Source organism: Ziziphus jujuba, chromosome 2 (assembly GCF_031755915.1).
Source record: "Ziziphus jujuba cultivar Dongzao chromosome 2, ASM3175591v1".
NCBI classification, from domain to species: Eukaryota; Viridiplantae; Streptophyta; class Magnoliopsida; order Rosales; family Rhamnaceae; genus Ziziphus; species Ziziphus jujuba.
The window spans coordinates 31,233,061-31,250,005 of NC_083380.1; the positions used below are offsets into that span (position 1 = coordinate 31,233,061).

General features: G+C 34.6%; 3 protein-coding genes across 3 annotated transcripts; all 3 read left to right on the plus strand.

Moving 5' to 3' along the window:
• Positions 1-3,974: 3,974 nt before the first annotated feature.
• LOC132800792 (uncharacterized) lies at positions 3,975-5,404 on the plus strand. Its single transcript, XM_060815080.1, has 2 exons — positions 3,975-4,500; positions 4,682-5,404. Exons 1-2 carry the CDS (start codon positions 4,486-4,488, stop codon positions 5,402-5,404), a joined length of 738 nt encoding a protein of 245 aa, XP_060671063.1. The 5' UTR covers positions 3,975-4,485.
• Positions 5,405-9,228: 3,824 nt separating this feature from the next.
• On the plus strand, positions 9,229-10,020 carry LOC125422719 (ankyrin repeat-containing protein BDA1). The gene is made up of 3 exons (XM_060815081.1): positions 9,229-9,375; positions 9,526-9,825; positions 9,910-10,020. The coding sequence occupies exons 1-3, from the start codon at positions 9,229-9,231 to the stop codon at positions 10,018-10,020; spliced, it is 558 nt and encodes a 185-aa protein (XP_060671064.1).
• A 1,980-nt stretch (positions 10,021-12,000) lies between these two features.
• LOC107404179 (uncharacterized) lies at positions 12,001-16,293 on the plus strand. Its single transcript, XM_060815082.1, has 4 exons — positions 12,001-12,316; positions 12,710-12,761; positions 12,861-13,032; positions 16,099-16,293. Exons 1-4 carry the CDS (start codon positions 12,001-12,003, stop codon positions 16,291-16,293), a joined length of 735 nt encoding a protein of 244 aa, XP_060671065.1.
• Positions 16,294-16,945: the final 652 nt, after the last annotated feature.

The following is a 16,945-nucleotide window of genomic DNA, read 5'->3' on the forward strand; positions in this document are numbered from 1 at the left end:
CGTGAGGAGAGCAATCCAACGGGACCGACGGTGAGCAAAACGGAGGTCGGACGGCGGAGAAATCACCGTTTGAAGATTTTCGACCCCTCGCCGGAAAACGCTCCGATCCCGGCGCGTCGGTGGTCCGATGGCCGTGATTTTTGGTGGGTAGGCCGGACTTGAGGAGAGGATCAAGGATGTCAGGCGCGTGTGGCCGGAAAATGGCCGGAACAGTGCCGATTCGGGTGGCCGGCGGTGGAGGGGAAAAATCGCCGCCAAACTTCGGACGTCCGATCCGGGCGCGTCCGGCGGCCGTTCGCCGTGAAACTTGGAGGTTTTGCCGGAAATGAGGTGGGCAAGCTTTCTGTCCGGCGCGTGTACAGTAACTCGGCCGGAAAACGTGAAAATGGCCGGCGGCCGGTGACTCTCTCTCTCTCTTTCTCTCTCCTCTCTCTCTTTCTCTCTCTTCTCTCTCTTTCTCTCTCTTCCCCGAGAGTTTTTCAAAATTAAAACCCTGCGTGACACTGTTCATGCCACGTGGACCAATCAGAAGCTGACACATGGCATTTCACTGTTCACTGACCCAAAAAAAACATTAAAATAATACGGTATCCGGTAAACTTCAAACGTCCATAACTTTTTAACCGGATGTCCGTTTTGAGCGTGCCGCTAGTCTGTGAATTCGTATCGACGAGCACTTCACAACCATGCATGAGTCAAAGCTCAATTCCCCATAAACAACAAGTCAACTCCGGCACCCCTTGGACAGTTTGGACCGCAACTTGTTTCGTCCATAACTTTCAAACCGTAGCTCCGTTTTCGACGTGCTACCAGTCTACGAACTCGTGGCATCGTGCACTTCGCCACGGTACCCCTTTGGTCAACGGTCAACAGTCAACCTCGGTCAACGTGCACGGATTCCGGTGCGATTTGGGACGGGGTGTTACATATTAACTATAGAGATAGATAACTAGCTCATCACATTAAACATGCATACTAACCTTAAAAAGATTGTGATTTTAGCCCTTTTTCAACTATGTGCTGGTGCTTGTATAACTAGAAAAGGGTAAGTCCTAGAAAAATTGACTTGCTCATTTCGTAGTTTGCTTACCATATGCTCCTTTCATAATACTATTACTTTTATAGCTATTGTTCATTTGATTTTGGTGTTAAAGTTTGAAAATTTACCCTGAGCGTAGGGTTTCGTATGAGTAGCTATGGTGGATACCAAGGGTAGAGCTCGTAGGTTACTGATTAAAGCTGACATTGGCAAAGCATTATGCTTCCTTTGTGGTTCGACGCTCATGGTTTCTCGTCTGAACTGTGATACTTCAGCTAACTCCACAGATCCTTCAAAGATAGGTTTTCCATTAAAGCCTAATGGGAAGTATTTGCCAGCTGCTGCTATGGAAATTAAATATCCTGCATTATCTAAAGAGGGTTGCAGCAACAAAAATTTCATGATTTATATTGAAAGGATGAAGCGAGGATCTAATTAGCAATAATAATGGTTTTTGCTTTTCTAAATTTTCAGCTAATACGAGGATTGGAACTGTTCTTGCTTCAGAATTATATTATGAGGTTTGCATATTAGGCTTATGCAAAGCTTGGGATAAAATGATTAATTTCTTTATGCTTGTTAACAGTTTAAGATTAAATCCTTCTAAAAAAATTTAAAAATTTAAAATAAAAATATTAATTTAATAACTTTTTAATTGAAGCTTTTCCAAAATAAATAAAAACTATTAAACATTGAAATTTTAAACTAAGCCAAGAGCATGGCGGGTGACCATACCAATATATATATATATATATATGTAGATATTGTAAAAAGTAAAAAATAAAAAAAGGAAGGATACGAATAGTGTTTTTTTCTTTTCTTTTCTTTTCTTTTCTTTTGAGAAACATATAGTTCTTCTTGACCAACAAAACCAAAACCAGAACCAAATTATATAAACCAATAAATACGATTCTCCTTCAAATAATTACACCAAATGACCAACCGATTATTATTATTATTAGATCACATGCAAATTAGATTTGCCAAAGACAACAGATAGCCCAAAAGATAGAGAAAGAGAAGCCAACTGAGAAGCTTTCTTATTTGGCCTTTGGAGAGTAGAGCAGAATCTATAGAACCATGGCTGCAGCCAAAAAGTCTGATGCTGCTGTAAAAATAGAGAAAGGAGATGACCTTCAATCCCATCCCATGATGGCTGAGAGAAGGTTTGGTGCACCGATGTCCCCATACCCTTGCATGAGGGTGTATATACTGCCCTGTATTGAAGTTTCCTTTTTTTCTTTTCTTTTTTTTTTTTTTTCCCCCCACAGAAGCTAGTACTAGGAAATTTCCCAGCAGCATTTCAGCAAAAGCTACAGTTTGAATAGCCAAAGCTAGCTTTTGACTAAAATGGCTACGCTGAAGGAATGGAGTTTCCTTCACTTTTGAATACTGCAAACAAAATAACTTTTCCTGAATTCACGTTAATATTAAATTATATGACAACCATTCGGTGAAAAAAAGTGATAGAACATGTTCTATAGTTTTACTTTTGATTCTATCTGTCATTTTCTTTAATAATTAAGTAAAATTTTTAAAATTCCCATTTTTAATATTTTATATATTTTAGTAGAAAAATGATAAACTTATTTCAAATATTTTAACTATTAATATTAAGTCAATAAAAACAGAAGCTTTTATATTATTTTTTTTCAATTAGGGAAGTTATTGGTTTTCTTATCCAAATATAGTTATCAAATGTAAAATTTACACTAAACATAATAGCAGTCAACAAGCAATGAGCTTTGGAAATAAAAAAATAATAAATATAATAATTAAAGAAAAAAATATACAAAAAAAGTTCTCATCCAAATATAGTTGTCAAAATGTAAAATTTACACTAAACATATAATAGCAGTTAAGAAGCTATGAGATTTGAAAATGAAAAATAACAATAATAATAATTACTGAAAAACAAATAAAAAAATTAGGCATCTTTATATTTTTTATATATGGAAAACAAATGTTTTTTAAGATATCTGGTAGGAAGCAATCATGTGTTGCAAATGCTGCTCATTACAGATACAATTTATTAAAGAAGAAGACAAAAGCTATATTTTGATCAATTATACCAAATGGACATCAAGAAACAGTTTTGTTCAATTTTTATTTTCTATTTTTTTTAATTTCACTATTTTTTATATAATTTTTTTAACACTTGCCCAAAAACCACATTTAATATTAACAGCACGTAAAAGTTTTTACTTGGTAATAGCATTCATGGAATCCCAAGTAGAGATACAACGTTATGCACCACTAAATGCAGATAAAAGAAAAAGAAAACTTTAAATTAATAAGCAACACTTCCATTCAAATCCATTGACTACATAAGAGGTCATAGTAAACTTCCTCAATACCAACCCACTCTTCCAAGCTATTTCCTTTCCTTTAGCCACAGAGAAGTGGTTTTTTTCACCTACTTTGGGAGGTACCCTTTTAGTTAGCCTTGTCATGGTTAAATAAGGCCTAAAAGATGCTCTGATTGGTTGTGAGTTTGTATTCAATACATTTTGCCTTTTTCTTTCTTAAAATGTTGTCGCTTTTTTTATTTTATCATTTAAAAAAAAAAAAAAAAAAGCAATAGGATAATCATTCCGTTTAATCTTAGTATGGAACTTTTTTTTTTTTTTTTTGTTTTTTAATCAAAGTTAATGAGCTGCTGTTTGAAATTATGAACCAAAGAAAGTGAAACGTGTTCACTTTAGCTGGGCTTTCTATATATTGCCAAACTAAACTTCCATAGTTCAAACCTACACTAAATAATATATTAGTTTTTCAGCTTCAAAATACTAGTTTTCTCCAAAGCTTGACTTTAGTTTTAGCAGCTTTAGTACTCCTGATCGTCATTATATTTGAGACCAAGAATGGAGGAAAATTTCAAGACTGCATCTCAAAATGGAGACATTAACATGATTTACACATTACTTGGGGAGGATCCATATGTCCTGGATCGCATCGATGATATTCCATTTGTTGATACACCTTTGCACGTAGCGGCTTGTTTTGGTCATGTTCAGTTTGCGAGGGAGATAATGAGATTGAAACCATCATTTGCTCGGAGACTAAACCAAGATGGGTTTAGCCCCATGCATCTAGCATTGCAGAATGGTCAAACAAAAATGGTTCTTGGATTTCTAGACTGTGAAAGCGATCTCGTTCGAGTTCAAGGGAGAGAGGGTAAAACTCCTCTTCATTATGTAGTTGAACAAGGAGATGTTGATCTCTTGACTGAATTCTTACCAGCTTGCCCTTAGAGTATCCAAGATGTGACCATTCAAAATGAGACTGCTTTGTATATTGCAGTGAAGAATGACAAAGTTGATGCTCTTGATTTCTTACTTGGAGGACTACGCCGAGCCTGCCATGAAGGTTCTGACATCCAAGAGAGAAAAATCATAAACTGGAAGGATGATGAAGGGAACACTGTGCTCCACGTTGCAACCGCTATGAATCAACCAGAGGTTAGGCTCTAATCCATTTAGCACTTTTGTTTTAGTATTAGCTGTCTTGAAATTCGGATTCAGGGTGGCTTTGCCTCTGGAGAACTGTCTATTGAAGGGCAGTAATCCATTTAAATTTGTTAAGCTAGGCTATTTTAAATTGAGTTCAGCACTAAATCTTTATCATTTGTTGGATCTTCAGGCAGTGAGAATGTTAATAAGTAGTGAAATTGAAGTAAATGTCAAGAACTCAATGGGTTTTACTGCTCTAGATATCTCAGATCCTAACAACGGACAAGTTAGAGAAACTCTGCTCAAAGCTGGAGCTTTAAATGCTCAATCACTTCTCCTAGTTTCCAGCAACTCCAGAGATCATCTGAGATCAAATCTGTTACCCAAAGAAAGTACTGCAGTATCTGTTTCTCGTTTCAGAAAGAATACAAGTAATGATACACGCAATGTGTCCCTAGTAGTTGCGGCTTTGATTGTTACGGCTACTTTCCAGGCTCCACTAACCGCCCCCGCAGGTCATTGGCTGGACGGCAATGACGACAACAGCAATAACAACAATGCTCTGAACATAACTCTTGTTAACACCACAAGTAGAATTAATACTACCGAAATTAAGCTCAATAAAAATGAAGGGAGTTCAAAAGCACACCAAAGACGGACACTAGGAGCGGAGTCAATGTTTGCTTGCTTATACGGCCTCTCGAACAGCATAACTTTTTTTAGTGCCATAGTGGTTATACTTATCCTTCTCCCTGATGAGCAAATATCTAGGCGGCTGTCCGGCATTCTGTTTACTTTTATTGTATGCTATGCATCTTCTTTGGGATTATGTTCTGTCGTTGTGGGACTCCTTGTTTATGTATTAGCGGCACTGCTATTTTTATCGGCATTTTGGTGGAGGAGGTACTTTTAAACTTCAAAGGTTTTCGGGAAACACAAAGACAGACTCTGTGAGAGAGACTTAAAACGATTAATGGGTGCTATTGTATTATCTGTTTTTTGGTCCCAATGTATGTATAAGGTAGGAACCACAGAATATTGTGCTGTGTACTCTTAATGATATGATCAAATGTTGTACTCTATGGACTATTTTGGAATGGAATTTTATTTATTTGGTTGGTTTTGCTCAATTAGTTTGATTAGTGTAATAGAAACAAATTAGTATGAGGACAAATACAGGTCGCGTATTTGAATATAAGAAGAGTTGTAAAATTGCCTTACAGAATACATATGCATAGCATTATTTTGTTTGGATTTTGATTTCCGGCCAAAATCTGTGGCTAAAAAACTATAAACTTATAGATATCTGAAGAATACTATAGAATCGGACCCTTCCCTGCTCTCCATTCATCAGGGGAGGGAACACCAGTGCAACTGAATGAGACAATTTGCTGTCTTTTTCTTTTCTTGGGACCATACATAGAAGATAGACTTGTATTTATACTAATAAAAAATTAATGACAGATTCTGCAAAATCTAGACTGATTTCTCTATTTATCTCCCTTAGTACGTTGGAGGCAAAGTACCGACCCTGCAGAGATTGTTTGTCAATTCAGTCAGCTAGACTATTACATTTTCAGGGCGTGTATATGTCATAATACACACTTCAAGGTGCAAAAGAAGAGCTTCTAATATCGTTCACACAGTCAGAAGTTTTGTAAGTAATGCCTGCACTAGTTTGAGTTGAAAAATTCTGATTTTATGATCACTTAATTGAACCCCAGCCTTCTTGCAGTGGACAAATACTGATACATGGCTTGGCATTCTGGTGAGTTTACCACCATAAATGGAACAACAATTGCTTGCAAAGTCATTACTTATTATTACAAGATTTGGTGGCCACTGTCTCAACTGCACTAGGTGTACATGTTCCGCCCAACTGGAGGTTTATGCTATCTGCAAGGATGCTAATTGAATGATTATCTATGTTTTATACAGATTTCGAATATTTTCAAACTTCTACACTGACATAGAAAAACTGTCATATCACAATCATTTTTAAATAATTCAAAATCCTTAATTTCCTTCTGCAGTAGCACTAATATATGCATAAAAGGAATGAGAAAGGAAATTCGGTAATGGATGCAGCTACCTGCAGGAAACCAGTAGGAGGATATAATTTAATCAATATTCACATGCTAGAAACTTTTCAGGAAGTTTCATTTAATTAAATCTCAAATTAAACTGGGTAATCATGATTCATGATTATCCTCATCATAACCATAAATTATTGAATAGAAACTTTTCATGAAGTTTCATTTAATTAAATCTCAAATTAAACTGAGTAATGATGATTCATGATTATCCTTTTCATGACCATAAATTATTGAAGAAATTCAATGTTCAACCAAAAGCATTTGTAGGAAACCTCTAAGGAATTTCATCTAGTAATAATAATATATATTTTTGATGTGATCTGTCCCAATCTAACAACTTTTGTTTTATAGAGAAAATAAAGACTTTTCTAAGTCAAGCTCAAACCTACACTCAACTTTTGTTGTACTCCTGATCATCATCAGTTTCAAATCTTCCAATCAGGCAGAGAAATATGAAATGGGTGATCAGGTAAGCTCGACTTCGGAGAGACTTGTTTAAGTCACCAATCACTTTATTCGTTGTTTCTGATCTCATGTGTGAACGAGTACGTGTGTGATTATGATTCTTGAAATGTAGCCTGGAAAAACAGTGCCCGTATCCGATGTTGCCGCGTAGGTATTTTATTTATTTATTTTTCTCTTTTTTTGGGTTTTGGGCTTCGGTTTGTTCGGGTTTCAGACTTATGGAGACGAGCCCCAAAACATTAGTTTGATATTCGTTGCATTTTTCCATTAAAAACAAATTGAAAAACTATTTTTTTATTTTTATAATAATTGAAAACTAAATTAAAGTCAATATTATTAACCATCTTCAAAGAATATTAATCCATGCACATATTTTCTATTATAAACTTTACAACAATTCCGTTCTATATGACAGAAAATCAGCTAGATAAATCTATTGACATCATTCAAAAAGTGTGATGCTGCTGTAAAATATAGAAGGGAGATAAACTTCAATCCCATCCATGATAGATGAAATAAGCTTCGCTGCACCGGATGTACATACAAACCCGCGTATTGAAGTGTTTTTTTTTTTTTTTTTTTTTTTTTTTTTTTTTTAATTTTTTATTATTCATAAAAGCTAGTACTAAGAAATTTCCCAGCAGCAATTCAGCGAAAGCTACGGTTTGGGTTTCCTGCCGACCACCTTTTGACTCTAATACAGATTATTATTATTATTTTTTAATATTAAATACTGCAAACAAAATAACTTTACAAAAATTTACATAATATTAAATTATATGACAATCATTCAGGGAAAAAAAAATGACAGAACATTTTCTATGGTTTTACGTTCGATTTTATTATTCATTATCTTTCTCTGGTTTTACCATTTTAATATTTTATATATTTTTGTAGAAAAATGTTAAACCTATTTCAAATATTTTAACTATTAATAATAATTCAATTAAAAACAGAAGCTTTCTTCTTCTTCTTTTTTTTTTTTTCTTACTGGGGAAGGTATTGGCTTTCTTATCCAAATAGTTATCGAATGTAAAATTTACACTAAACACATAATAGCAGTCAACGAGCAATAAGCTTAGAAAATCAAAAATAAAAATAAAAATAATAATTAAAGAAAAAATATAAAATAAATTTTTATCCAAATATTGTTATCAAAATGTAAAATTTACGTTAAACGTATAATAGCAGTTAAGAAGCTATCAGATTTGAAAATGAAAAACAACAACAATAACAATAACTATTGAAAAAATATATATTAAAAAAAAAAATAGCCATTATGGTATTTGGTATACATGGAAAAAAAAATGTTTTTAGGTATCTGGTAGAAAACAACCATGCGCTGCAAACTGCAGCTCATCACGATACAGTGTTAGGGAATAAGAAGCACTTTTGTTCAATTTTTCTTTTCTTTTTTTTTTTTTGGCATAATTTTTTTTTTTTTTAACTACTTGACCAAAACCACTATTAATATTAATAGCACGTAAAAGTTTTTACTTGGTAATAACATTCATGGAATCCCAAGTAGAGATACAACGTTATGCATCACTGAATGCAGATAAAAGAAAAAGAAAATTTTAAATTAATAAGCAACACTTCCATTCAAATCCATTGCCTACATACAAGGAGGTCAGAGTCAACTTCCTCAATATCAACCCACTCTTCCAAGCTACTTCCATTCCATTAGCCACAGAGAAGTGATTTTTTTTCACCAACTTTGGGAGGTACCCTTTTCCTTAGCCTTGTCTTGGTCAAATAAGGCCTAAAAGATGCTCTGATTGGTTGTGAGTAATATAATTCATTTGGCCTTTTTCTATCTTCAAACTTTTACGCTTTCTTTTTTAATTTTATTTTTTACTTTTTAAAAATGAGTAAATGGAAATTCACATTATTTTTCTACATTTCAGGATAATTTTGTTTAATCTTAGTATGGATTTTTTTTTTTTTTTATAAAAATCAAAGTTAATGAGCTGCTGTTTGAATTATGAACCAAAGAAAGTGAAACGCGTTGACTTTAGTGGCTTTCTATATATTGCCAAACTAAACTTCCATAGTTCAAACCTAACGCTAAATAATATATTGGTTTTTCAGCTTGAAAATACTAGTTTTCTCCAACGCTCTACTTTAATTTTAGCAGCTTTAGTACTCCTGATCATCATCATATTTGAGACCAAGAATGGAGGAAAATTTGAAGACTGCAGCTCAAAATGGAGACATGAACATGCTTTACACATTACTTGGGGAGGATCCATATGTCCTGGATCGCATCGATGATATTCCATTTGTTGATACACCTTTGCATGTAGCAGCTTGTTTTGGTCATGTTCAGTTTGCGAGGGAGATAATTTGATTGAAACCATCATTTGCTTGGAAACTAAACCAAGATGGGTTTAGCCCCATGCATCTAGCATTGCAGAATGGTCAAACAAAAATGGTTCTTTGATTTCTAAACTGTGAAAGCAATCTCGTTCAGGTTCAAGGGAGAGAGGGTAAAACTCCTCTTCATTATGTAGTTGAACAAGGAGATGTTGATCTCTTGACTGAATTCTTATCAGCTTGCCCTCAGAGTATCCAAGATGTGACCATTCAAAATGAGACTGCTTTGTATATTGCAGTGAAGAATGACAAGGTTAATGCTCTTGATTTCTTACTTGGAGGACTACGCCAAGCTTGCTATCAAGGTTCTGACATCCAAGAGAGAAAAATCATAAACTGGAAGGATGATGAAGGGAACACTGTGCTCCATGTTGCAACCGCTATGAATCAACCTAAGGTAGTAATCCCTTTAAATTTGTTAAGCTAGGCTATTTTAAATTGAGTTCAGCCACTAAATCTTTATCATTTGTTGGATCTTCAGGCAGTGAGATTGTTATTAAGTAGTAATATTGAAGTGAATGTTAAGAACTCAATGGGTTTGACTGCTTTAGATATCTCAGATCCTAATAACGGACAAGTTAGGGAAACTTAGCATAAGCAATTACTCACTTACAGGGCCTATTTATGCCATTAATCGGACTGGTTTATTTTATCATTCTGTAATACTCCACTTGGCCCATTGGACTGGAGGATCAACTTTCTTTATAAGCCCATTGACTTATCCATATTTTTATTATTATTATATTATTAAATTATTATTATTTTGATGTGTGTCAAAATTAATGGGTAAGTCTGACTTACAGAGACTATAAGATCAAAGGCAAGTAAACAGATACAAACCGTATTTTATGATTAGGGCTTTCAGAAATCATTGAGAGTTGTTTGAGAGTAGTGTGTCCATAGGCGCTATTTTACGTTGTTTTCTATTTTGCAGGATTAAAGATTCAATTTATCAATGGCTGCATTTGGAGGCTAGTAATTTATGTGTCTATGGAATTTATTATGTATATTTTAGATCCTTAAAATTCTAATATGATTTTTTAATCTTGAGATGATAAAGTGGCTTAAAATCTTCAGCATTTTTTGGGAAATACGAAGACAGATTCTGTGAGAGATAGTTAAAAAGATTAGTGAGTGCTATTGTATTATTTGTTTTTCGGTCCCAATGTATGTACAAGGTAGGAACCACAGAATGTTGTGCTGTGTATTCCTAATGATGTGATCAATTGTTGTATTCCGTGGAATATTTTGGAATGGAAATTTTATTTATTTGGTTGGTTTTGCTCAATTAGTTTGATTAGTGTAATGGAAACAAATTAGTATGAGGACAAATACAGGTCCCGTGTTTGGATATAAGAAGAGTTGTAAAATTGCCTTACAGAATACATATGCATATCATTATTTTCATTTCCTGCCAAAATCTATAGCTAAAAAACCATAAACTTTTTACATATCTGAAGAATGCTATAGAATCAGACCCTTCCCCTGCTTTGCATTCATCAGAGGAGGGAACACCAGTGCAACTAGATGAGACAATTTGCTGTCTCTTTCTTTTCTTTGGACCATACATAGAAGACGGACTTGAATTTATACTTATAACAAATTAATGATAGATTCTGCTAAATCCAAACTAATTTCTCTATTTATCTCCCTTGGTACGTTGGAGGCAAAATAACCTAGCTTTCAGAGATTGCTTGTCAATTCAGACTATTACATTTTCAGGGCGTGGATATGTCATAATGCACACTTCAAAGTGCAGAAGTAGAGCATGTAATATCATTAACACAGTCAGAAGTTTTGTAGCCAATGTCCTGCCTTAGTTTGAGTTGAAACTTTCTGATTTTGTGATCGGTTAACTGAACCCCAGCCTTCTTGTAGTGGCCAAATAATGATACATGGCTTGGCATTCTGGTGATGTTACCACCATAAATGGAATAATTGCCTGCAAAGCCATTATCTAATTCTTACAAGATTTGGTGGCCATCGTCTCAACTGCACCAGTATGTACATGTTCCACCCAACTGGAGGTTTATGACATCTCCAAGGATGCTAATTGATTGATTATCTATGTTTTATACAGATTTCGAATATTTTCAAACTTCTATACTGACATAGAAAAACTGTCATATCACAATCATTTTTAAACAATTCAAAATCCTTAATTTCCTTCTGCAGTAGTACTAATATATGTAAAGGAATGAGAAAGGAAATTTGATAATGGATGCAGCTAACTGCAGGAAACCAGTAGGAGGATATAATTCAATCAATATTCACATACTAGAAACTTTTCATGAAGTTTCATTTAATTAAATCTCAAATTAAACTAGGTAATCATGATTCATGATTATCGTTTTCATGACCATAAATTATTGAAGGAAACCAATGTTGACCAAAAACATTTGTAGGAAACCTCTAAGGAATTTCATCTAGTAATAATAATATATATTTTTGATGTCATCTGTCCCAATCCAACAACTTTTGTTTTATAGAGAAATAAAGCGTTTTCTAAGTCAAACTCAAACCTACACTCAACTTTTGTTGTACTCCTGATCATCATCAATTTGAGACAAGAATGGAGGAAAACTTGAAAACTGCTGCTGAGAATGGAGACATAAACATGATTTACATTTCACTTTCAGAGGATCCATATCTCCTGGATAACATCGATCATGTTCCATTTATTCATACTCCTTTGCATATAGCAGTTTCTTCTTCCTATCACGTTCAGTTCGCAAAGGAGATAATGAGATTGAAACCATCATTTGCTCAGAATCTAAATCAAGAAGGGTTCCGCCCCATCCATTCAGCATTGCACAATGGTCAAACCATAGTCGTTCTTGGATTTCTAAACACTGAAAGTGAACTTGTTCTGGTTCAAGGCAGGGAGGGTAGAACTCCTCTTCATTATGTGGCTGAACAAGGAGATGTTGATCTCTTGATTAAGTTATCATCAGCTTGCATTTTAAAGTATCCAAGATGCGACCATTCAAAATGAAACTGCTTTGCATATTGCAGTGAAATATCACAAGGTTGACACTCTTGATTTCTTACTATGAGAAGTACAAAAGCCTACCATGAAGGTTTTGACATCCAAGAGAGAAAAATCATAAACTGGAAGGATGATTAAGGGAACACTGAAACCACTAAGAATCAACCCAAGTAAGGCTCTAATCCATTTATTACTTTTTTAAGCCATGAACATTAATCTATATAACTTGTTAAGCTAGGCCACATTAAATTTTATTAAGCCATTAAATATACATCATTTGTTGGATGTTCAGGGAGTGAGCATCCAAGAACTCAAGAGGTTGCGGCACTGATTGAACTCAAGAGGTAGTGAGCATCCAATAAATAGTAAAATAGTAAAATTGAAGTTAATGTCAAGAACTCAAGAGGTTTGACTGCTCTAGATATTTCAAATCCAAACAACAGACAAGTTAGGGAAACTCTACTTCATGCTCGTGCTTTAGATGCTCCTGGAGGAGTTTGGCAGGACGACAATAACAATATCTCCACCAACAACACTCTCAACATAACTCTTCTCATCACAACTAGTAATCTTAATAATACCACAGGGATCTCGGAACCACACCAAGCAGGGATGGTAACCATGCCGAGTCACTCGGTCCATGTTTTCTTTGTGGTTAACATCATAACGCTTCTTACTACTACACTGGTTATCTATTTCCTAATCCCTAGAGAGGAAATGAGTTGGCTGCTGAGAATCCCTATCTACTTTTTCACCATCTGCTATATGTTTTCCTGGCTAATCGTATCTCCTGATACTACAATACTTGTTATTGTATTTTTTGGCACTGATACACCCAACAGGTTTTATTTGGTTACTGCACAAATCCTTTGCTCTGGGGAAGTTAATAAAATCTGGAGACAGATTCAGCCAGAGAGTTAAAATGGGAGAAACCCGAGAATGTCGGATTAGTGTATGGGAATGTTTTTTTCTATGTGAAAAAATATAGGGCCTTGTATCCAAATATAAGCAAAATTGTAAATGGCCTAGCAGAATACATGTATATCATCATGTAAATGGCTATCTTTTTCTAATCTTAGGCGAGTGAAGAAATTCGGGTTCAGGGTGACTTTGCTTTTTGACCGTCTCTTGAAGGACAGTAATCCCTTCGTTAAGATAGGCTATTTTAAACTGAATCAAGCCACTAAAATATACATCATTTGTTGGATCTTTAGCAGTGAGATTGTTAATAATTAGTAAAAGTGAAGTAAATGTCAAGAACTCAGTGGATTTGACTGCTCTAAATATCTCAGATCCTAGCAGCGGACAAGTTAGAAAAACTCTACTCAAAGCTGGAGCTTTAAATGCTCAATCAGTTCCCAAGTTTCCAACAACTCCATAGGTCATCTGTGATCCAATCTGTCATTCAAAGAAGAATTTGTAATATCTTGTACTCGTTTAAAAAAGAATACAAGGAATGATACTTGCAATCTATTACTAGTAGTTGCGGCGCTGGTTGTAAAGGCTAGTTTCAAGGCTGCACCAAGTCCCCCTGATGGCATTTGGCCACTTTCAAGAATGAGACAACAACAACAACAATGCTCTGAACATAACTATGGCTAACGCCACAAGTAGTATCAATACCACTAAAATTAATCTCAATAATACCAAGGGGAGTTCAGAAGCACACCATCCAGGGACAGTAATTATGTCAATTTTCTATGGTCACTTAGTCGTTAAGAAGATAACACTTTTTTACTACAACACTGGTTATCTCTCTCCTTCTCCCTAGTAAGCAAATGAGTTGGCTGCTGAGCATCCCTCTTTGTTCCTTTGTTATTTGATACACGTTTTCTTGGCTAAACATTTCTCCCAAAATGGCAATCTTTGTTATTGGAGTTTTTGTACTGATATATAATATAAATAGCTTCTATTTGGTTGCTCCTGTATTGCTTTCATTCTCATGAAGTTGATCAAAGACGTAAAAGAGAGTCAGTGAGAGTGTTACAGTCTATGATATCTCAGATCCAATTATATGAATAGAGGAGGAAGTAGAGAATGTATGAACGTCTACTTATCATGACATGATCAAATGCCATCTTCATGTAATATTTCTGAATGTAAATTTCTTTTGTTGATTGGCTTTGCTTATTTGTTTGATCAAATCCTAATGTGAGATGCAACATTCTCTAATCACTAAATGCAGCTAAAAGAAAAAATAAAATTCCCAAACTTTTTTTTTTTTTTTTCTTATGCATTGCCTACAAGAAGGTCATAGTCAACCTCCTCAACATACAAACTCACCCATCCAAGCTACTTTATTTTCTTTTGCCACAAAATAAATGAGTGGTTTTCACCAACATTGGGAGGCTACCCTTTTTTCTTCATGGTTTCAAACATTGATTTGTCTTTTTGTTCTGTGGTTCGTTACTGTTTTTGATGTTTTCTTAATTTATTTCAGAAAACTTCAAATGGACAAACAAATCAAGAGAAGGAAGAAAATTCCCTGTATAATTCCTGTAATATCGTTGTCGTGTAATGTTCCTAAGTCCATTTCCATCTTAGCGTGTTTCAACAAATGCTATTACTTCCACACATGCATGGGCTCCACAGTCTACATTCATGCAGGAAAACGGAAAACCAAACCCTCCAATCAATTTTTTTGGCCTCAGTTTTGTTCTGCAGACCCGCAGGCCAGTCAACTTCATTCCCGTCACATGCATTTCCATTGTTCCTCTCTTCCCTGCAAATTTCCTTTCCCTCAAAGAACCTGAAAACCCTTTCTTTGTATCTCTTCTCCCATCTTCTGCTCTCTCATTTTTCAGTTTTCTTCAACCTGAACCAAAGAGAGTCGCACATATATAATACAGAACAAGAAATGGTGAAGGCAAATCTTCTACACTAAGCAAAAATGATCTGGTATATCGTCAAAGCATTTCTATGCAATATGTTGGCAATGCCATGCCATTGGAGATGGTTAAACAAAATGAATATCCTAAAAATGTAAAATTTAATGTTAATTTTCTTTTGCTCTTTTTTCTTTTTCTTTTTTTTAAAAATAATTTCTAAGAAGTGCGATTCTCAAAACTTAGGGGAAAAAAGTTGGCAAAATGAATTGCATACAAACCCATGCAGAGCATCTTGTACTTCTACATCTTGTTGGTATCAAACGCCATGCATGCAAAAAGGATTAGCTGAAAAAAATGGGGTCAAATAGGGATAGTTTTTAATTAGAATTCGGGATGGGTTTATGAATTAACTCGGAAGCAATCTTCCCTGGTTTTGAGTTATGAACAAAGGCCTTTTACCTTTTTTTTTAATTTTTAATTTTTTATTTAATACTTAAATGAATGAACAACGCTTTCAAGGTCTCTCAATTATTTCATCCAATTATCAAGGATGTTATAATTTGTGGAATGTTATAAGAGAATACCCCCATTTCATAAACTCTTTTATGTTATAATTTGTGGAATGTTATAAGAGAATACCTGTTTCATAAATTCTTTTGGTCATGTCACTAAATATTTTACATCAAATAAATAACTAAAAAGATATGATTAAATGTTATAATTAACATCAAAATTAGCAATATAAATTAGCAAGCGGCAAAAAAAAATTATAAAAAAGTAAAGCAATCAATATAAAATCTTGATGGACTCAATGGATTAGAAGTATTAGATCTCTCAAATAACAACATCTCAGGTGAGATCTCCAACATTTCTTACAGAATTAGGATCCTTGATGCAGTTGATACTTTCTAAAAATGGCCACCAAGAAGTTATTCCCATTTTCAGGGAGTGGGCTGTGATTGAAAGTAGTGGAAACAAGGATTTGAAGAATGGCACAAAAATCCAATATTTCCCCTGCATCAGAGGAAGGAACAACAGTGGAAAGTGAATTTGGCTTCTTTTTTTTGGCAGCTTTTTCCTTTCTACTCTTAAGAAAATAAACTTGTAATTACATTAAATAACATAACAGATTCAGCATAACCAAAGTAATTAATCTATTTATTTCCCCTTTACTGCCCAATCTCAGATTGGAGGCCAAATGACCTTTAGGGATGTCAATTTGCCCCGCACATTCCCGAAACCGCGGTGCACCGCCCCTAACGGGGCGGTTTTTCCCCTCAAAAACGGGGTGACGGGGCGGGCTTGGGCTTACTCTCTTAGACCCGAAGCGGGGATGGGCCGGGACTGGGTATTAAAGACCCCGGCCCGAACCCGGCCCGTATATATTACCTTTTTTTTTTTAATATTTTTTTAATATTTTGAAAATTAAAATTAAACTTATTCGATTGGTTATGGGCTGAAATTAATGGTATGAAAAATTAAATTTTATATTTTTTTGTGTTTAATAATTTTTGTATTTATTGTTAACTAATTAATCTCATTTTTGTTAGCTTCATCTTCTTCACCGTATGTTGGAGCTTGTTCTTCTACTATGAGTGACATAGAAATTGATGAGGAGGTAAATTGAATTTATTTATTACAAAAAATGTTTATATTAAATTGTTTAAAATTTTTTGATATTATTTAATATTTTTGTCTAT